This window comes from Centruroides vittatus, unplaced genomic scaffold (genome assembly GCF_030686945.1).
Source record: "Centruroides vittatus isolate TY-2023 unplaced genomic scaffold, ASM3068694v2 contig_1168, whole genome shotgun sequence".
NCBI lineage: Eukaryota > Metazoa > Arthropoda > Arachnida > Scorpiones > Buthidae > Centruroides > Centruroides vittatus.
In genome coordinates this window covers 2,862,624-2,885,802 of record NW_027120749.1, presented here as the reverse complement: position 1 = coordinate 2,885,802, position 23,179 = coordinate 2,862,624, and the positions used below count along the sequence as shown (strand labels likewise).

General features: G+C 27.7%; 1 protein-coding gene across 1 annotated transcript; it reads left to right on the top strand.

Moving 5' to 3' along the window:
- The first annotated feature begins 1,924 nt into the window (after positions 1 to 1,924).
- Positions 1,925 to 22,886, top strand: loj (logjam). Its single transcript, XM_067278573.1, has 4 exons — positions 1,925 to 2,192; positions 9,208 to 9,328; positions 14,570 to 14,715; positions 22,491 to 22,886. Exons 1-4 carry the CDS (start codon positions 1,995 to 1,997, stop codon positions 22,722 to 22,724), a joined length of 699 nt encoding a protein of 232 aa, XP_067134674.1. The 5' UTR covers positions 1,925 to 1,994; the 3' UTR covers positions 22,725 to 22,886.
- The last annotated feature ends 293 nt before the right edge of the window (positions 22,887 to 23,179 follow it).

Sequence of the window (23,179 nt, the reverse complement as noted above, 5' to 3'; positions counted from 1 at the left end):
TTTGTCCTGGTATACTAGTCAATTATTACATAGGCTACTTTTCATTGACTTTTTTCCATATATGATGTTACATACTTTTGTAACACTTCTCTTTCTCATTTTCACTCATCGTTTCCATAACCAGTTGCATTTTTAACGCCGCTTGTTCCTTAATTCTTTTCATTAACTACGTAACATTAATTTTTCTTTTATCATAAGTTCCCTCTCAACGCGCTTTCCATAACGCCGTCTTAGCAAGAGCGATCATTTAGTTTAAGACCTAAATTATAAGATAAGAGGAAAAAATACTTTTCTGATACTTTATATATTCCCAACTTAAATAACATTTCCAAATTTTACTCATCCATTTCCACATAGAGGAAGCTAGACTGCTTCTTAAAACACCTGTTTTATAGTCTTTTTTTCCTTCCACACCTTGTGCAAGGTTGAAGTGAAGATTTAGCGGTCCTTATTTAGAAAAGACATACTCGAAACTAAGGACATTGTTGAAATAGGTCCACTGCAGTTTAAATCAAAATGGATAATTACTATGAAGACAAAAAAAAGGTAAGAGGTACTATTTTAAATTTATCAAAAATCGAGGTGTCCGGTAGTAGAGGAAAAATTAAACCAGTTATAGACGAAATAATAGACGGGAAAATACACTGGCTTCTGTTGGAATTTCCATCTCTGATGTATATATACAAATAATTTATTTTAAAAAATCGCTGAAAGCATTGAAATAAGTAGAGAGTGTAGTATAGAAGAAGGACTTGAACATATATTCAACGGAAAAAGAATAATAAAGTTCAAGCTATGCAATTAGAAATGATTCCATATACCGTGTTGATGTGTACTGTAATTTTAACAAGTCTTGTGAAATGATACGTTTACGTTCTCGACCGTGTTAAACTTCCAGACGTTCAGTTTCTTCGATTTAAGTGATAGTTCTCCTGAGAGCTTATGCAGTCAACGGTCCTCGGCGTAAATTCTTACACCGGGTAAATTCCTGCAGTGCAGCCGGAGCATTGCCATTGTTTTCATAAAATGTGCATTCCTGCAAGGTTTTTTTAAAACTCTTTCCGCCCTGTGGACACTAAGAGGGCCTCTTTGCAAGCCCTTTATAGGTTCGGCCAGGCCCACAATGAAGCGGCCGGATGGTCAGGGACGGGGTCCGACATATCCGGTCGGATCACCCCGAAAAATTCCTGGGAATTTTTCAACCCGTCTGGATTTAATTCCGGGTCCCCCAGAGCAGTAGGCTGCCACCTTGACCGCTCGGCCATCCGGCCGTCCTGTAAAGTAATGGCCATCATGGCTGATAAGAATGACGTTCAACAGTTGTGTCCATTTTTATACGAAGAACTTGGCTGCAACAATGCTTATGCATTTTCATTGCTTGCAGCGCCAAACGCTCCAAAGTTTTAGTATTAACTGTTCAACGGAAATGTCTTCAGCATGTCTTGAAATTCACATAACAGATTTGGTTGCATTTGGACTGCTAAATAGTTCTCTAGATAGCGTTGAATAAGGTGCTTTAATTAATGGCCGCATGACCAAGAAGGTTAATGCGTCACCCAATCGCTCGGAATCGAATCCGGGCAAGCACCCCAGAATTTTTTATGGATCGCTCGTCCCTCACCACCAGGCCACTTCATTTTGGACCTGGGCGAAGGGCATGGAATAAGTCCCTCTTAATGGCCACAGGACGGAAAGGGTAAAAATTTAGAAAAAAAATATTTACGGTCACATAGTATATATAATAAAAAATTATGAATAGTTTTGCTTATTTATTACTATTGTCATATCTACTATTCGAATAACTAATACGTTCGAAAGATTTGTGATTTATAAACTACAGTCTAATGGGATATCTGTAGATTAACTATTTAGCACGTGGGTTATGGTTAAAACACGTGAATGAACTGAATTAAGCGAAGCGAGAGAAACGTCATCATCTAGATCAGAGTTGGCATCATTTGATTTCGAAGAAGTGCCGAGTTAACATTTGCCAAATGGCGACTGCCACGTCGTCGGTCACGTCAGTCGTGTTTCTATTGCTTTTCGTATTTTCTGTATGCGATGGCGACACTTACACATTTGATAAAGATTTAGGTATTGCATTTGAATTTAAAGTTCACGTGGATGCGGGAAGAGAAGAATGTTTCTATCAGTTTATTCACGCCGGATCGACGCTATTTGTTGCCTTCCAGGTGAGAACATATGTTCCGCTGTTTGCTTTCGTTTCAGTTTAAATAGACAATACAATACAGAATAAATAATTGTGTGTTCTCTATTACAACTGGTTCGTGTATTTGCGAAAATCTTAGAAACTGAATAAAAGCAATTCCTGTAATTGATTGATTTGAATTGCCGCGTTACTATTAATTCAAAATTTTGTCATTGTTTATCTATAAGAATGCAAATCTATTTATTTTTATATTGTAAATATAAACACTTTTTCCAACATGCTGTATGTTTTGCAGAAAAGCTTATAAAAATATTTAAAATGATAACTACAGATTCTTTAAAACATTTTGATAATATAAAATATTTTAAAGAATCAATATATAATTAATGTCAATTAGCAATTTGAAAATCTCACTATGATTCACAGCAAGGAAGTTACAATTAGTGACTTGCAGTATAGAGTTAATGATATATGAACATACTAATAGTTCACCTTAATTATTCTAGAGTTGGTGTATCGCTTAAATATAATTACCATTGTTTTAATAGATTTTACAGAAAGATGATTAAGATATTTAAATTATAATTATTACTTAAGGTGAAGCAAAATTATAAACAGTTTGTTTTTAAGAAAAATATATTTATTTGTTTAATTTCAGTTATGTAAAAGAAAGGTCAAATGTTATTGTTGAGAAACTTCTTCATTAAAACAATAATAATCATTCAAAATTGTCAAAGACAAATGCTTGATAACATATTCAAATGCCTATTTGAAGAAATGTTTTGAATTTGTCTTTTGACGAAAGATTAACAGCATGTGAATAAACTTTGTCAAAGTTTTTGTAATAAAATACAAACTAATTTCAATATGTTTTGAAAAAATGTTACTATAAATAAATGATTTATTATTGAATATATAATTATTTGACTTCATAATTTGGATCATATTGGTAATTTTGATAATATAAATTTCAGAACAGTAATAAATATCAAGAAACATAAATATTCCTTTTTTTTCTGTTTTAAGTTATCATTTTCTCTGAAGGACAAGACATTGTGAATCACTAGAGTTATTAGATAATTTGAAGTTGTGTAACACAGTGTGTCCACAAAATAAGTATACAACTTTTATATTTTATTACAAAAACATGAAATAACAACTCACTTATAATGGTAAAGAACATAAAACATGTGAAAGATTTTTTAATAAGCATGAATAAATCTCTACGTGTGCTCCCTTGGTTGATTGCAGGATATCAAGACGACAGTCCAATTCAATCCAAGTATGTCAAAAAACGTCCAGTGTTATCAAGAGAAATGCTTTCTGAGTTCAATAAGTGATGTTACCTTTTTCTTATACACAATATCTCGTATTGTTTGGAACTTATGTCAAACTGTTGTTATTGATTTCGTTTCTGCAAAGAAAAAAATATATGAGCTTTTTTTGTGGCATAGCCATTTTTTTATTTCTTTTCACATTCAACAATGTTTTTCTTTCTACATGACACAGCACTATCTTCCTTATGAGTTAAAAAGCTTTATAAGGCCATATAACACTTTATAAAACTTGATGGATCTTTTAATAATCAAAATAATTATTTTTTAGAAGTGTATTTCTTTTAATAGAATATTGAAGTTGTATACTTATTTCGTGGACACCCTGTATATTTCTTATATTTCAAAAGTAATTTAATGCCTTTCGAATGAAAGGCATTACTTTTGAAATATACAGTATATACTGTAGAACACCAATTATGAGAGGTAATGTGGACTATGCTACTTCTGATAACTGAAAACTTGGATGAAATGGACAGCTACAACCATTTTGGGATGAAAATTATGAAAGATTTATATGGTATCATTTTTAAAGCTCTTTTTATACCAGGGATTTCCAACCTTTTTCATGTATCCTCTTTTAAGAAAAAATCTTTTTCTGTCAACTCCCTTCAATATTAATTATACTATACTATATTATATATTATGTAGTATTATATATAAATATATATGCTATAGCCTCTTATGTAATTTTTAAAAACATCTTTCTACATTTATTTAAGAGCAAAAATGTGCAAAATTTTAAAATATTTTTAAATAAATTTTTTATATTTGCAAAGTTATATTGACCTCCTCAAACTTTCATTGACCTTGTTGGGAAACCCTGTTTTATACCTTAACCCTTTAGTAGACATGCCTTTTAGTTACAAGCTGCCTTATGGCTATTACATCATATATGCAACATTACTTCATATCTTCCAATGCTAAAATTATTTATAAAATAAAAGAGGGAATTAATCTTGGAACTTTTTACTGAACAAATGTGTGGTTATAAATAATATAGATAATTAAAAATAACTTACCTTCTGTTGTGCTCCTTCACACATGGCACGTTTAGTGATTAACATACTAAAAATCTTTTTTTGTGTGTCCCAGTATGAACAGCTTAAGATAAAAACTAACGTTTTCGATCAAAAACTTGGTCTTCGTCAGGCTATTGACCAGTATAAAATTTGAAACTGGAATTTGTGGGGATGTAACAATATTTTTATCACTTCAGTATAGTATAATTAATATTGAAGGGAGTTGACAGAAAAAGATTTTTTCTTAAAAGAGGATACATGAAAAAGGTTGGAAGTATGGCAAAAATTAGTTTCCAATTTTTAAATAATTTGGAATTTAAAATAATTTTAAACACATTTATATATAATACTGGGACATAAAAAAAAAGGTTTTTAGTGATTGAAATAGTTAGAAGAAATAATTATCATCTATATAATCATTAGCATAGCTAGAGATGAAAGCATGAAAGAATATACAGTTTATTTTCTTATGAGTATGTGTTTTTTTTTAAATTTGATATTAATTTTTTTTGTTGATAGCAGCTTTATTACATGTAGTTAATTAAAAGGTTTACTGTCACTAGTTCTTATTATAAAATGAAGGTTTTGTTGTGTTTAATGGAATTTGAAGAGTTGTCATAGTAATGATAATAAGACAGTTATTCCTGCCTGTTAATGTTTGCAAGCTTTTGACAACTAAAGACATGGAAGACATGGTTCTTAATCCTACCTTTACTTGCCTGATTTGTAATCTTATGATGGTTTTTTGTTTCCTAAACTTAAATTGCAAATCAAAAGCAACATTTCAATGGTAGTTGAAGACATTCAGAAAACTGCAAGTAATCTCCTGTTGACTATCTCAGAAGACTTTTAGATTACTTGAAAACTTTTATGATTAATAAAGTGTATTTTTACAGATAGAATAATAGCAATTAAAAAAATTTAATTACTTTTGATAAATGTGTTCTTTAAAACAACTTTAGGAGATTTTTGGAGAAGATTGCATATTATCATTATTCATTTATTTTGATCAAATAGTCCAGCACTTCTTTTAGTTTAGTTTCTAATTTTATAATGCAGTAGTTATTTTTAAAATGTTCATCAAAGTAAGATATTACATAATGAGCAATTATTCATTGTGACATAGTCACAATGCCGGGCTGCAATTTTTAATCATATTTTAAATTTATTTAATTTAAAATATAAGCCCTCCACCTCAAATTAGTAGTGGCTTGCCCCTGTAACAATAGAGTCGTGCTGGTCATCTATGAACTGCTTTCTGGAGAAAAGTTTTGAATTGAAATAATGTGACTTCTCGTTTGCACCGGAAGTTTCTATCTAATTAATTGGGGTCTCCTGTCCTAAGGTTTCCATATCTGCTCTCGGATTTCATCTAACTAACTCTGTTCTTGAGATTAAGGAAAGACTGATGGACGATAGTGGGAATTTATAGGTCTACAGTTTTTCAAATTGCAGTCCAATTAATTTGTTAATTATTAAGCATGATTAATTAGTTTTCAATTTACAGAAAAACCATTTATTCACTGAATTAGTGATCTTTGATTTAGCTATAAATCAAAATCATGACTGGAAACTAGTTATTAGATAAATCACTTTTTATATCAACTGTGATTTGTTTCTAAAGGCAAATCTTTGAATGCATTTCTTGTTTTTAAAGTTATTGGAAATCAGAAAAACAATTCATTATTATTAAGTGTTTTTTACTTGCTTAAGCATCTGATTTCAATTGGTTTCAGAGATTTTGTAGGGTTTTATTTATCTCTATAAATGCACTCAAAGCTGTGATATTTGACTTCAATATAAATTTGAGTCTCAGTGAGAGATATTTGGATGACAAAGTGCAATAATGTATGACAGTTTTTGTGATACAGAGAATTTTATCATCTTATGGGTCTCACTGATTTCAGTTATAGTATAAGTAATAGTTTTTAACTGATATTTGATTATTTTATTTTTTAATGTATCAGCACTTGGAACTGATTTTTTAATTTTTTTGAAGGTCCAACAATTTGATTGTTTGTCTTGTGCTATTTTGTGACAAACACCACTATTTAATAATTGATGTTCAAACTGTGCAAGCAAACTTTATATCCAGATCATGCAGCTTCCATTCATGAAAAATGTGAAAAAGAATGCTAGCTTATACAAAAATTAATAAAGACTAATATCGTTTGTTTTTAGATTCAAATGCATTTATAATACTTCATACAACTTAAATTAAGGAGGGTCTCCATGACTATGATTGCAGTCTATGTTACAAATTGGATGATTGAAGATAGAAAGTTAATTATAAGTATATAGAAAACGCTATTTTTTTAAAACACTACACCTATGACACCTTATAAAATGCAGCCGTGTTTATTCGGTACGAACGTTTTCGGTCGTGTTAAACGACCTTCTTCAGGAAATATTCAAAAAAGAAAAAAGAAAAAATCGAACACAACAAAAATTTGCAAAAGCGAACAAACTTTGGAACGTTTTTTAGAAATATTCTAAAGAGAATTGCGTGCGCCATCTCTACATCGATGCGTATTAAATAACGCATTACATGAGAATAAAATAAAAATAAATAACAGACAATGAAAAATAATATGCTCCTTGGAGACATTAAAAATAAAATACAAACATAAGCTATGGTGCAAGCCGAACGGCGCACGGAACATAGGGAAGGAGAGGAGCTGTGCAGAGACAATAACTACGGTTTCTGTCCTTGCGTAGGCTTCCTCGTATCCGCTTTTTATGACGTTTACATGATGTAGAGATGGCGCACGCAATTCTCTTTAGAATATTTCTAAAAAACGTTCCAAAGTTTGTTCGCTTTTGCAAATTTTCGTTGTTCGATTTTTTCTTTTTTCTTTTTTGAATATTTCCTGAAGAAGGTCGTTTAACACGACCGAAAACGTTCGTACCGAATAAACACGGCTGCATTTTATAAGGTGTCATAGGTGTAGTGTTTTAATACGATATGCAGTCTACGACGAGTTACTATTTTTTTAGATATTTAATAGAAATTTATGATGTTAAGATTACATTATTTATTTTAGAAGAATAATATTAAAATTACACATATATTTTTAAAAACAGCTGTTGCTGCAAAAATATAGAATAATTTAATTTATAGAATAATAATTTATAACTGATCATATCTGTTTTAATTTTATATCTAAATTTATTCCTCAATTAATAGTTTTTATATATTTAAATAAATTAAATAAAATCATCCTGTTAATTTTGATGAAAATTTTTAGATTGATGCCAATTTAATTTATATATATATTTTGTGTATATAAATTGGAAAGTTTTTATCTATTCAAACAATGTTTTCTCTATTACTCCAGAAATTTAATAATTTTTCAAGTAATCGAGAAAAGTAAATATTGCATAAAAGATTTTTTTTCAATAGATATAATTACATCAAGCAATGTATAATATGTTTATATTTAAACAGCTAAGTTTTAATGATTTTATTATGTCATGATTATGCTGTGTTCTCTTTGGAATTGTAAAAAGATAGTATGAATATTAACTTTGATTATATATATTGCAGATTGGTAGATTGACTGAAATCATCTCAACAACATATATCTAGTTTAAATACTACTGATTGGTTTCAACTATATACAAAAAGAGAGAGAGGAAAACAATAGTACAACTATACATTCTCTCATATATTTGCCTTTATTTTTCTCTCTTGTTTTATTGACAGCCAGAATGATAGGAATAATACATTATTTTTGATAGTGGTGTCTTGAAGTCTTTTGGTATGTTAAAAGACATCAAGATCCTAGACAATTAAATGTAAAAGTTGAATTCTGGGAAGTTGTATAGATTACTCCCTATGGAATTTCGGGACTTTGAGTATATATCTGAACTTGGGACTGAGAAGAGTTTGATACCCTACTTTTGGACCGGAGACGAAAAATAAAAAAGTTATCATATTTATGATTTCTTGCCTTTCACAATGCATTCTACTCCATTTTAGAGTTTTCCACTAGGTGGCACTGCTTGTAGTTCAGTATACCAAGGTCTACATAAGAAGGTCAGTACACGCGTACTGGAGCTACCATTTTGGGACTTTTTGAGTTGTATGTTTAAAACAAACTTGTACAAGCAGTCAGTTTTATATGACATTAATTAAACTAATTTATGCAATTTTAGTTTACTTAATGTTGTATAAAACTGACTGCTCATACAAGTTTTTTTAAACATACAACTCAAAAAGTCCCAAAATGGCAGCTCCAGTACATGTGTCCTGACCTTATATAGACCTTGCAGTATATGTTTCCTTTTTTTTCTTTTGTTCAAGAACTACCGTGAATCAATAACTAGTGACGTTAAACACTGGGCAGCCTGCTGGTGGCTCCCATCCAGGAGGAGTACTTCGGGAGCACGAACAGTCGAACGCTTTCAAGACTGTTATGAGTTGTTTATTTTTGTTGCATGATTTAAGTACTCAGATAATTTTATTTCATTTCTGTTGTATTGGTTTTTAAACTAATTTTTTATTTTGAAATTGACCATTTGATTATTATCTTTCAAAAAAATGAAAACATTTCAATAATACAACTAATTACATTAAAAGTAATTTAATTTTTAATAGAAATGATTTTCAATTTATAGAAATCTGTATAGCCTATTTATTTCTTTCATATTAATCAAAAATTAATTATTTAAATTCTAGGTAATGAGAGGAGGAGATGGGATGGCTGGATTTGCAATTCGTAATCCAAATGGATTACATGTATTTCCTTATCAATGGAAGCCTAATGCTGAATATGAAGAACAGAAAGTTGAAATATCTGGTGAGATAACTGAAAAAATAAATTTTTTATACAGATATTAACAAGAATTATAATGAAAAAATATATGGATTATACAATATCTATTTATAACAGTAATAATTTTGAATTATTTTGAAATACAAGGATTTATATGCATTTAAAATTGCAATATAAGCACATACATATGCCTATGAAAATGCAGATAAATGCATGTTATAATGCCTGAAATATCAAGGCTGAATGTTAAAATTACCAGTAATATTTACTAAACTTTGTAAATTGAAATGCATATGTTTAACTAGCTTCTATTACATTACACTTTTTAGATGGGAGGGGATAAGTGTGTTTGACAATACATTTCATAAGGGATTTAAAAATTATGACATCACAAGACATATACAAGGTATTAGAATAATGTTTCATGTAGATGTGCAATCAAATCAATTATGAATAAAATTACATGTTCAATAAAATTTTATAACTTTCTACACTCTAATTAATAAATATTAAATTTATTTCTAAATGTACAACTGTTTACAAGATGTTTGAAGATGACTGGGTTAATCTAGTTTCTTGTAATAAAATGAACACCATACACACTTTTCCAGCAAAAGAAGTTTGTAGAACAAACATTTTTGGTTTTTTTTATAAAACCTACTTCAAGTTTCAAACTATAAAATTTGAAATTCCAAATTGGAATCTGATCGAAATTTGAGATTCCACTGTCAACCCACTGAGATCTCCTACACAACAAAGCTACAAATTCATGTTGGTAGATTCACCTGCACTGGCCTTGCCGCAATCTTAGGCCACCAAAATTCAATAGTTAGCTCCCCTGACACCCCCTGCCTTTTTGCTTTTGCCAAAACACACAAACCCGGGCAAAAATTAAGACCTGTAATCGATAAAGCCAGATCTCCCTCGTTCTTGTTAGAGAAATGTATCCATCGCCTGTTAAAACGCCATCTTGATGCTTACAGCTTTACTGTCTCTAATTCTAAGGCACTAATTGCCAAACTCAATAATATAAATTTAAATGGGAACGAATATCTTACTGTATTCAATTTTGTATCGATGTTCCCTTCCATTCATTTGGAACCATGTTTCTGTACGCTAAGAGATTTTTTTCTCACTACTACACCTGACATTCAGAGAACAAATACACATCTAATATGCTATTATTCCTTTTTGTACTTTGATGGTCAAACTTACATCCAAAAAAGGGGGTACCAATGGGTAGCCCCATCTTGGGGATCTGTGCGAACTCATCTTGCAAAAATTAGAAGAAAGAGTTGTAACAAACTTACAAAACAATATCCTTAGCTATACACAGTATGTAGATATTTTGATTATATGGAGAACCAAACCTGATATAGGGGAAGTGTTAAAAATTTTTAACAACAACACATACGGGCTAACACTAGAATTAGATAAGGAGAGTAGCACTGAAGTTAATTACTTGGATGTCAAGATTAGTGTGACGAATAAAAATATAAGCATGAATATTTACCGCAAACCAACATACAGTCCACACTTCATACCTGCTAACTCAGCAGATCCTTGGACCTTTAAAATAGTGGCATTATGGGCCCTAGTCTCAAGGGCTTACTCCCATTGCTCTGAGACACCCTATATCCACAACGAACTGAAACGAGTCAAGTGTATAGCATCTGCACACGGGTACCACCAGTCCTTAATAGACAGACTTGCTTACAACCAGCAATCTACGATAACTACCTCCAACACGAAGGTTAAGGATACACAGCACAATTGGGTGGTTATATCTTACAAACCATCCCTTCAACAAATTTATAATAGAATCACTAAGGATTTGAACTTGCACTTAACACGTTAACTGCCATACGACACGCCAGCGATCGTACTAGTTAGGGCCGTACAGAGCCATCCGACCGCCCATCGTCGCTATAACCAATGTAGTTTCACTCAAGGTTAAATTATCCTGGCTTCATAAGACGTTGTTTTACATCCTAGTGGTGGCCTCTCGCGGATATCTATGAAGTTTGTTTCCGACTGCCGGCCATCGTATGGCCTCAGAAGTGGTCCGACGGCCGGCTGTCGTAGTTTTTTTAATAAAAAGCTATTTTATATCTAATAGTGAATAGTTAAAAAAAGGAAAAAAATATCGAAAACTAGTTTAATTATTCTCTTTTGTTACATATAAAGTAATTAATATTAAATATTTCATGGTCTTATAGTCTCCGGTTTCAGGCCATACGATGGCCAGTCATCTGTTGTACCCTGATATATTTTTTTTATCTTCACTCTACCGACTGTTATATAATGACCCTTTTATTTATATCATAATAAAATATTAAATATCAAATTTTCTCATTGTGGCCTGAAAAAATGGAAAATATCATATTACAGTTAGCCTGATAAAATGCAAAATATCATATTACAGGTGGCAGTTAACGTGTTAACATATAAGAGAAAACGGAATATTTTCCGACTATTAACTAATGCTAAAGACAAGTCTGATGACAAGAAAGCACCAGGAGTGTACCACATCCCATTGCATGATGAACGTTTCAATCATTGGGTAACATACATCGGATCCACATATAGATCCCATGAGGCTAGAATATGGGACCACAAATATCATGCGTCCAAGCAGAAGTATAATACTGCACTAGCCCAGTATGCTACCGAATGCAGAATTTCTCCATGTTGGGATGAAGCTACTCTTTTACACAGGGCCTTTGACCAACACGACTTACGCTCGTTGGAGGCTTTTGAGATCTATATAGAAAGCATGAAGGGAGGTTGCATTAACTCCGATTATATTCCGATTCGACAATTGTGGAAATATTATTTACAATGCCACAAGCACAACAATAATTTTATGTGTAATTAAATATTCATCTTTCTGCTATGTAAAAGAAAACAATTTCCACATCATTTACATCACACTAATTTTTTACAACGCTATAATAATAATAATAATAATAATAATGAGTTTATTTATAGCTTTATTTAAAATATAATTTTATGTTTAAATGTAACGATTTTTGTATCCTACGGTACATTGTTAAATATTTTAAAAAATTGGAACACGGCTGTATTCGACGGTTAAAGAATTTTCAAACAATAGAACTGTTTTTTGTTCATTCCTGACGAGGGCCTCTAAAAGAAGCCGAGAAAACGTTCGAACATTAAAGTTTCTTGTTCATTTATCGCTGGAATTAGCATTTAGGTGTAAATTTTGTCAATTTTTATTATTTAAACTCTTAAACGTGCAGGAGTTGCAGATCAAAAGAACATTTCAAGTTGATCTTTTCTCTAATTATTTTAATTTATTAATTTAAAAAATTCTACTTGTTAAAGTTTCCACAAGATTGCAATGCTTTCTGTCCTTACATTCAAATTAGCTAGTTGATTAATTACACTAAATTATAACAAAAAAGCTTGGCTGTCTATTATTTATTATTTTTCTAATTTTTACTTCAGTTACATGTTTTTTAAAAATTAAAAATTTATGATTTTATATACAGTATTTAATTGGCATCTAATGATCTAGTTATTGATTGAAATAAAATTTAAAATTAGTATTTAAATTTAATGTCATTCATATGTTAATTTATATATTCCAAAAGGATTTTGTAATTCATCTTGTTTCACCTTGTATTATATCACATTTCTTTTAACAGAAGTTTAATAATGATTTTGTAGATTTATAAAATCTAGAACTAAGCTTTCTGCTTTATTCTTTGTTTATAAAAACACCCAGAACATAGTCTAAAAATCTTTAATACATGCATCATTTTGATAAACACTTAAAGAATTATCCAGTTTTAATTAATTTCAGATAATTTCTCTCTGCAATTATCATTTATAAAAATGATCTTAGCCGCTATTCTATTCTATTGCAGTTACTTTTTTAAATGTAATTTTTTAAACATCTGGCAAGTTGTTTTAAAGTAGTTGATATAAAGAAATTTCATTAATCTTGCTTTGATAGAATGATAACAAATGAAAGTTTCTTTTATCATGGATTATGTGATGTAATATAAACAAATTAAATGGTTGTGATCAGTGGTGACTTGAGAAAATATTTTTATGTGAACAGACTTTTTAAAGTATCTCACTGAACTGATAACACTGTTATTAGATGATAATGATGATTACAATATTAAGATATCCTAATTATTTACTGAAATCACAAGCATTCAGTTTCAATATTCTTATTTGAAATGCTTTCTTTTATTTCTAAATTATAGTTATTTCTAGAATCCTCAACACTTTTTAATGATAAGATAATCACTTAAAAATTATTTTTCTTAATTGCTAAATTTAACAAGGTTTACTGGAAATGCTAGATAATAATCATTATTTAAATGTATGAGAAAGTGAAGATACTTAAATCGCTATTAAAGCATATGTTAATATATTATACTATGAAACAATAAAATTTAAATGCAGTTTTTTTTACATTATTTAGTAAAAATATCTAGAAATATGTAGATGATAATGTGCTTAAAAGAAAAGTGTTTCCAAGCAAACAGAATCATGTTTGCTTCAATTATGAAAGTTTAAATTAGAAATTGAAATTTAAAATAAATAGGAGAGTTAGAGAAATTTTTTGAGCATTTCAGAATTTTGTTTCTGTTAATGTTAGGTTGATTAACATTTTATTTATAGTCTTTATGTAATAATCATACTATAATTTTAATGTTGTTTATTTGCATTATACTGTTTTTAATAATAATAATAATAGAAATTAGAAAATATTGTTTTATCTGAATTTGCTTGTTTGGTTGCCATGCTTATGGCCTGAAATATTTAGTTAAAAATGTTTCTTTTGATGGATTTAGAATCTAAATGTTTAAAACTGCAAAAGATTTTTTGATTTAGTATTTTTACTAAAATAAAGATAAACTGTTGAAAATCTGAAAACACTTTTATTATTTTATATTTTATTTAACAAACTATAATAATGCTAGGTAGAGAGTTTAATAATTACAGTTATTAATACATATTATTAATTATTATTAAAACTTTTTAAATAGTATTTTCTTATAGTAGAGAATAATAGTAATTTATAATATTGTATACTAGACATTACTTGATAAATTTTTAATTATTTTTAAGTTTTAAAATAATATGATGTATTAAAATTATTTTAAAACATAAAATTCTTTTATAATCCTGTTCTCAGATTTTTGAATAAATTTGTTAAATATTTAATCTTAAATTTAAATAGCATACAATATTATTTTTATTAAAACATAATTTTTTTTACAGGTTATTATCAACTTTGTATAGATAATTCTCTATCTCGATTTGCATCTAAACTTGTAAGTTTATATGTTAATTCCTTCAAGCGTGATGAATGGGAGAGTTACATCAAAGAATTAGAAGAAATGGATGTCACTGTGGCCAACTTTACGGTAATTTACTATCTTGTAAAATATCAAATGAAATTAACACCAAAAATAACTAAAAGATTTAGCTTTTATAGCATTAATCAGGAAGACAATATTTTTGAATGAATAAATAATAATTAAATAATTCTGGAATAATAAAATACAAATCAAAAACAATCCAAAATTGTTTAGTTTAAAAATTAATCTGATTAATTTTAAACTAACAACTTTTTGGAGTATTTATCATGGATTTTATTTGTTTGGATTCAGTTTAGTTCTTATTTCTAATTCCATTTTATTTTGATCAAATTTGATAAACTAAAATGGTTGCTTCATTGATTATTTTATTTATTTGATATTTAATTGATTAATTATTCATAAAAATAAATCTCAATGGATCTTAGAAAACGCCATAAAATGTATTTGTTTAAGTTATTAACAATTGTATTGCTTGATATTAATTTTTTTTAAATAAACCACATATAGAATTCATTTAGCTTCTTTTCAGTTGCATTCTGTATCTTACAATATATGTCATTATGGAAAACCAATTTTCTATCTTGGTTTGATAACAATTGATAACAATCAATATAATCATTAAAAAAATGAAATAGTAAAAATGATCAGAATTAAGATTTATAGCTGCTCAACATCTCTCTCCAATGCCGTTATTCAAAATTTTTATAGTAAAATAAACCACTTACTTTTAGAAGTCAGTTTTAACAACTTTGTTTAGTAATTTTGAAACTGACTCTCATTCTCAGATCTTAACATCATTTTAAAATCCTTCATTCCTTGACTCTCAGTAAAACAAACTGTTTTAGTCTATTCAAATTGTTACAAATTTGATCAGCACTTCCACATTTTAGTGATTTTTGCTTTTTAAACAGTATATATTTATTTAAAAAAAACAAATAATTTGATGAAAACAGAATACAACATACTCATTCAACTCTGTTTATATTGAAATATCTAATATTGTATTTTCTGATATTTTGTTAAGCAGCTGTTTGTTAAAGCTCTTTTGCTGTTCTGAGGGAAAGAGCTAGACATAAATAGCAAAATAAAGAGGCATCCTTTTATTGGATATGCCATTCTCTATTCAAAGTATTTTCTACGAGCACTGTAGTGATTCTATTCATTATATATCTTATCTATATTATTTTAAACTCTCTTCTAATATTATAAACTTAATGACATTCTAACATTCTTGGGTACTATAATAAGCCTTAGTACTGAATTAATTTTTAATGAATATGAAATTTTATGCATTTTTGGCTTTTTTCATAAGAGATTGAAACTTTCCATATAATAATAAAATCCATAACTTCTATTACATAAGCATATGCCTTGATGTATCAGAACAACACTTTCTAAGTAACTTTCTTAATAATAATTAATCTTAATAATAAGCAGATCTTCTAGATCTGCTTATTATTAAGATTTTTTTATTTTTCTTACTCTAGAGGCCATTAAACTGTTCTCAATTATCCATACTAGATCAGGTCTACAAACATTTTTGACTGTTGACTCCTTCAAAGATTCCTCAACCTTTAATTGATCCCCTCATGTTTTTTTGCTAATATAGTTAATAGTGATAATGAAAATAAAAATAATGATTAATAAATCTGGTGAGTGAGTACTAATCTACATACACTTTTCATAGACGAGATCCACTTATAGTGGGTAAATTTACATTATCCTGAACTGTCATATACATAATCCATTAGACTTATAATTTTTAATGAGTTGTTTTAAATTGACTTCTGACTAATTTTCAACCCCAAAATCCCTTACTGATTCTATTCGGGACTGCTATGGTAAATGGTAAAAAGGACTTTTTATTGATTTTTTTATTATTATTATAAAACTAGGACAATTCAAATTTCATTTACAGATTAATTATTATAATCTACAAAAATTAAAATTTTACTATTGTGTTTTAATTTATAGTGATGAGACACAAACACTATAAGTCAAGACAATGTTCCATAGTACTGCAAATGTGTTGTTGTTCAGTTCTTTTGTATAAAATGCAGCAATCCTAGCTTTCATCAGCTATGAATCAAATTTATAATCACTAAGATCTTAATTATTTAGATTTATATTGAAATTATAAGAAAGTAAGTTCTAAAAACAAATAGAAAGAGTTATCAAAGAATGTAATAGTCAAATTAAAAAATAGCATTTAGTATTTTTTTTAAAATATTTTAATAATTTGCAGTTATTTATATTTAGTGATTAACTTTTATCTCTCACATATGACTTCTTGTAACCATTTATATTACATTACATATAAAAATATTTTATTATTTTTTACTTTTGTTAATTATTTTTTCATTTTAATTGTTTCAAATAAAATCTATACCTATATTATCATTTTGAAATGTATTTACATACAAATTCATCTTGAGTTGGTTGTTTTATTTGAATTATTATTTTTATGGTACAGATATTATATCAGCAAACCTTGTTTATCTATAATAGATTATATAATTTATAAATTTTAATTTAATCTGATAATTTTAAAAAATATTTGGAAACTGCAAAACTTAAATCAATTAATTACTTTCTCTTTTGTCATACGAATTTAAGCATTCAGTTTTAATTTTTATTATAAAACTAAATTTTCATGCTATTCATAGGTGAATTTATGAATAATACATAATCAGTTTTTTGAATATTTGATTATATTTTATAGAAATTACATTATTTTATTGACATCTTATCATATTTTTAATAAAATTGATTGTAATCAAAAATACATTGCAGTAACTATACAACAATTTAAATTGTTTCATTTATAATGGTCATTAATTAAGTGCATAAAAGATAATTTATCATCATTTTGATTTATCTTTGAGAAAAAATAATATATTTATTTTTCTCAGTGTCACGTGAATGTATGTCTCTTTAATCCGAATAAATAAATCTGGTAGACTTCCTCACAGCTATCGGCTTAGGTACTCCTTTATTGGAAATTACAAATGCATTTCAGGCCTATGTAGCATTTAAGCCCCTCCTCAGTGTAATGCTACAGAAGTATTAAAAATAACAGAAACTTAGTTAATTTACAAAAAACGTGCATGTAGATGATCTTTACAGACAGAAAAAAATTCTTTACATACCTTTGAAGGCAGAGGATCGCCTTTCAGATTTTTAAAATATAAACATGGGTGTGTGTCTGGTGACAATAGTGCAAAGTGAAGTTGACATGTAATTGACAAAAGTACAGTGTTCTAGTAAAAATCTGGCAAATACATGGGTAATTATTGGGTGACAACAGTTTAAAGTTTACAGATCAAATTGACATTACAAACCTTACAGGTACATTTTTTTTTTTTTTTTTACAATAACAGTGTTATATTAACAGTAATAATGTTGTAGGTTATTAGATAACAGTATGCATAATTAATCATTTTGTACAACGTATGGGATACATACCAATATGATATTTACCAATATATAATTATACAATGAAAGGTCTTTTTTTATTTAAACATGGTGTATTCTTTTAAACCAAATATAATTGGAATACAGTAGAGAGTCAAAAATCGGAATCAATTGGGGACTGGGGTTATTCAGATTAGTGATTTGTTCCGCTTACCGATTATGTACGAAAAAATATATTAACCTGTCCGATGTTCAAATTTTTCTCCGTTGCGTGTCGCTTTGTGTTGAATTTTCATCGATTTTAAGCCTAGCAAAAATTTTTATAATAATAATCGAGGCCATTGTATCATAAAAAATTATTTCTTCATTTTGTACAAACAAAATAAATATATTGAAGAATATAAAAACATGAAAATTATACTTTAGAAGTAAATCTAGTATCAAAAACGTTCGATTCAGCACGACATAGTCCGACTGAAAATCGTTCCGATTAACGACTCTCTACTGTAACATTAATTAAAGCAACAGTTTTTTACATGATATAAGTAATTTATTTAACAATTATAAAAAACAATACATACATAAAGTTTTATTATTATATTATTTTTATCTTAAAATTTTTAAAATTTTAAATATTAAAATATAGCACAAGGGCATATGCACAAAATACAAACTTACTAATTAATACAATTACTGACATTTTCATATAAAAACATTAGTAAAACATATAAAAACATTACATTATGGTTAATTAACTACAATATAATATATAACAAAAATGGCTGTATAAATTCAGTTAATTAACTAAGTATTGAATAGTTTTCATAGTTAGTTTCCTATTTTAATTTTTTATAGCATTTTTGCAATAATTATTTAAGGATTAATTAATGAATGCTTGCCAGATATCAAATAATAATTTATATATGTAATCGAGACTCCATATTGGGGATGTGTAATATATGATTGGGTTAATGATTGTGTTATACAATTTCATATGAATAGATAAATCGGAGGTTTTTAAGTTAGAATATAAGTTTAGCAGATTATCTATAGCAAGTCTTACTTTATTGTTTAAATACGAAATATGTGCTTTGAATGTATGGTTCCAATCGAATATAACACCTAGGAAATTGACTTCATTTACCATTTGCAGAGGTTGCTTGTCTAGATGATATCAAATAGTAATTGGAAATAAAAGAATAAAGTTGGTGAGGAGACTTTAAAATATAAAAATGTTTTTTTTTTTTTAAATAGCAATGTACATAGATTATAATTACAATTAGTTATATTTTTATGGTTTTCGTAATTGTTTTTTCAATGTGTGCATAACATTAAGGTAAATTCTATTTATTAGTAAGTAAAACAATACAGTAAAACCTATCTAAAATGGAAGCTAAATAAAAAAAGAAACATGCCTAAATGGGAAAAATTCTTCAGGATGGAGTGATTTTCTATGTTAAGAGAAAATGACCAAATGAAAAAAATGTTCGGTATCATGTAGTTCTGGTTTATGAAAGTTTTACTGTGTGTAAATAGCAAACATCAGTTGATAATCTTTATTAACATCAGTTGATAATTTTTCACAATTTGAAATTATATGATCAAAAATAGTCACTTCTTGATGTTTTAAAGGAAACAGGTTTTTCTTGTAGTATTTAGAAATTATTTTTCTAGTTTTATTGTTAGCCAAAATGAATTTTAACTGTTTTGATTCTAGACAAATATAAAATTAAATCATTGTCATATATTATCTCTGTGAAAAAATTTTCATTTTTCTTATAATTGATTCTTATTTTGAATATTTAGTATATTTGAAAAATACTAAATAGCTTTTCCTATCTTCTCTTTTATAAATTGAATGATATAAATACTGCATGATTTTATGATAACTAAAATTAAAAATTTTATTTAAGTTTTTTTTAATATATGCTTGAAGATAGTCATTGAAAAACTTTTGTAATAGTTTTCAGGGAAGTATAGACAGGCATACAATACCATATTTTTATTATGTAGTGGAGTATGCTAGAACAAACACAATTGGTTCTAGAACCACATTTGTTATCATATCTGTTCATTCTAGCATACATGGAAATGTGTGTTTAGATGTAATTCATTCCATGTCCAAAGACTAGATCAAAGTTACATTCTAACATAACCATTTAAATAGGAAAAACATAATATAAAATCAAAAATATAAGGGTAAAAATAATATGAAATTAATTTATTTAACTTCTATACATTATATATGTAAATTTGAAAAGCAAAAAATCTTTCTTTACTGAGAAGTATGAAAAAATTTTCCATAATAATTGCTATTTGTTTTTCATTAATCCAAACTAATAGAATTTCCATCTGTTCCACAATACTAGTGTTAACTTCTTAATATAGAGATTCCCTTTGCAGTCTGTGCATTTTTTTATTTCTTTCTTATTCTTTAATTTAAAATTGTACTGATCATTGATTTAATCATACCCTATTCAGCATTCAGATTGCCTACACTTTTTACACTTTCTATCTTGGAAATTATTTTTTTCTTAATGTATAAAGTTAAATAGCTTTCTCACTTTATTTTGTCAGCTTGAGGCTAAAATTATGTAGCAGAACAATTTTAAAAACATGCTTTTATTGATAAAGACACAATAAACAACTATTTGAACTTTAGACACTGTCTTATTATAGTGTGTAATGTTCTAATCAGTGGGAAAACCTCAATATGTCATGCACATGCATGTGATATGTTGGCTAATAGTATTCCTTTGCCTTCATTGTAGCAGCTTTGTTTGTTGTAACATTTTGATTTTCTAGATAAAAAGTGTCTGTTATAGTACTTTTACCCCACTGTATTTTTTTTAATTATAAATCAGTTGACATTAATTTTATTAAAAACATAAGTGTGTTATAGATTTACCATAATTTTTTTCATAATCCTATTAAAAGTAGTGTTAGCAAGATTTGTTTAAACATTGTAAATAGTAAAATCAATTATATAAATATAATTCTAAAAGTTTAAAAAAATTTTTAGAAACATTATTTGAGTATAACTCAATCTACACCAACTTCGAGTACGCATTACGACAAGATTAAATTAAAACAGTTAACAAATTAAAAAAGTCAAATTGTAAACGGTGTTATTCTTAAGATATTCTTCTTACTTGATAATTCTTATATATTTTTCTATATATAATTTTATTACTTTAAAGTTTAAATTACTTTAATTTTTAAAATATGATAATTTGGTTGTAAGCGCATGATAAATTATACAATATTTGCTAGGCACCTTATAAATTGAAGTAAAAAATTATAATAATTTAAATTTTATTTCAGAAAAATTTAATATTAAAATATATTCTGAATAAAAATTTTTATTCAGAATATATTGCTATGTATATTGCAGTTAAGATTATTATTGTTAACAATTAACATCAAGCATGTTAACTAACAGTTATTTAACATGTTTGTAATGAAATTGTTATATTATAGAAAGATTTCCTGTCTTTAATAATTTAGTAATGAATGGCTTTGTCTTATACGTAGTTGAAATAATAAAGAAATTCAACAATAGATCAGTAGACATATTATCAAAAAAGCATGAAAAATGCAATAGTACATAAAAGAATTATTAGAGATACTCAAAAAGTCAAGAAAACTAAGAAGAATAACTTGACAAAATAAAATTTCTGTGCATCTTTGTTTTTTTAAACATTGCCAACACTTTCCTTTACAGCATATAATATAATGGACATATTTTTCTAACATAGTTTTGTTTTTAAAACATTCTGAACAATTTAAAAAATATTTTTTAAAAAGTTTTTCTACAATATTTCCTATCAATAATTTTGGTTAAAATATAGTGTTTATTCTGATGACTTTTTTTATCTTGGGGATTTTTTCAATTATATCAAAGTAATAACAAATATGAAATTTTAGAAATATATGCATATCTTTCCTCTTAAACAAACAAATTAATTAATTAATTAAAAATATTACATAAACAAGTAAATTGTTAAAGAAATATAATTTGTATCTGAATACAGTAACCTGTCAAATCAATATTTTGATTATATATTTCTGAATATAATAATAACATTGCAAGAAAAAAAGAAGTGATTGATCATTTGAAGAGTATTCATAATATAACCCTGTAATTTAAGATTTTAGCATCATATCTGTGAAAAAAATTAAGTAAAATTGTATGTAAGTTATTCACTTTGTTTATTTTGATCTTCATAAATTATACTTTATATCCTTTAAAAGCTAATTGATTGATATATCATTTGTAAATCTTACACATTATTACCAGAGCATTAAAATATAGCTTGCTTATTAGTTACCAATGAAAAATATTTTAAAATTTAGTAATTTAATTGACATTGAATTACATTATTTTTAAATGTTGTTTTAACTAGGGTACATTGAAGACTGTTGATGAAAGAGTTGGTGAAATGCTCAAATATCAAGATCAAAGCAGAAGACAAGTTTCAAGAGATTGGTATCTAGTAGATGCAAACAACAGATGGGTTCTTTATTGGTCCCTTGCACAATGCATTGTCATTTGTATCACATCAACCATTCAGGTTGTCTTCGTGAGAAAACTATTTGAATTCAAAAATGTCACACCAACGGCAAAGCCAAGAGCTTGATAAGAGATCATAAACTTTGCCAAATGCGTGCCTTGTGTTTGCGGGTAAATACTTCAAAATTGTCGGTCATTCCATTTTTTATAAGTTATTTTTTGTGTCAGATATAAAAAGACTAATTAAATAAAAAAAATTATTTAAATACTTGAATTTAAAAAATTGTTTTTCTTACTCTAATAATTATATACCGAATTTACTCGCATATAAGACGAGGTTTTTATTCATTTTTTACTGCTTCAAAAACCTAGGTCGTCCTATATGCACCAGGGAAGGATTCTTTGCGTTTTTGCAATAAATTTTGTGAACTGTGTATTCGCATTTTTTACCAGATTCTCACCTTCTGGTGTTTAGAAGTATTGTCAGGAGTAAAGATGAATAGCAATAGGATAAGCAAAGCTTTTTGAATTGAATTTCAAAATTACACGGGAGCCCGATATAAATTTTAATTCATTCCCACG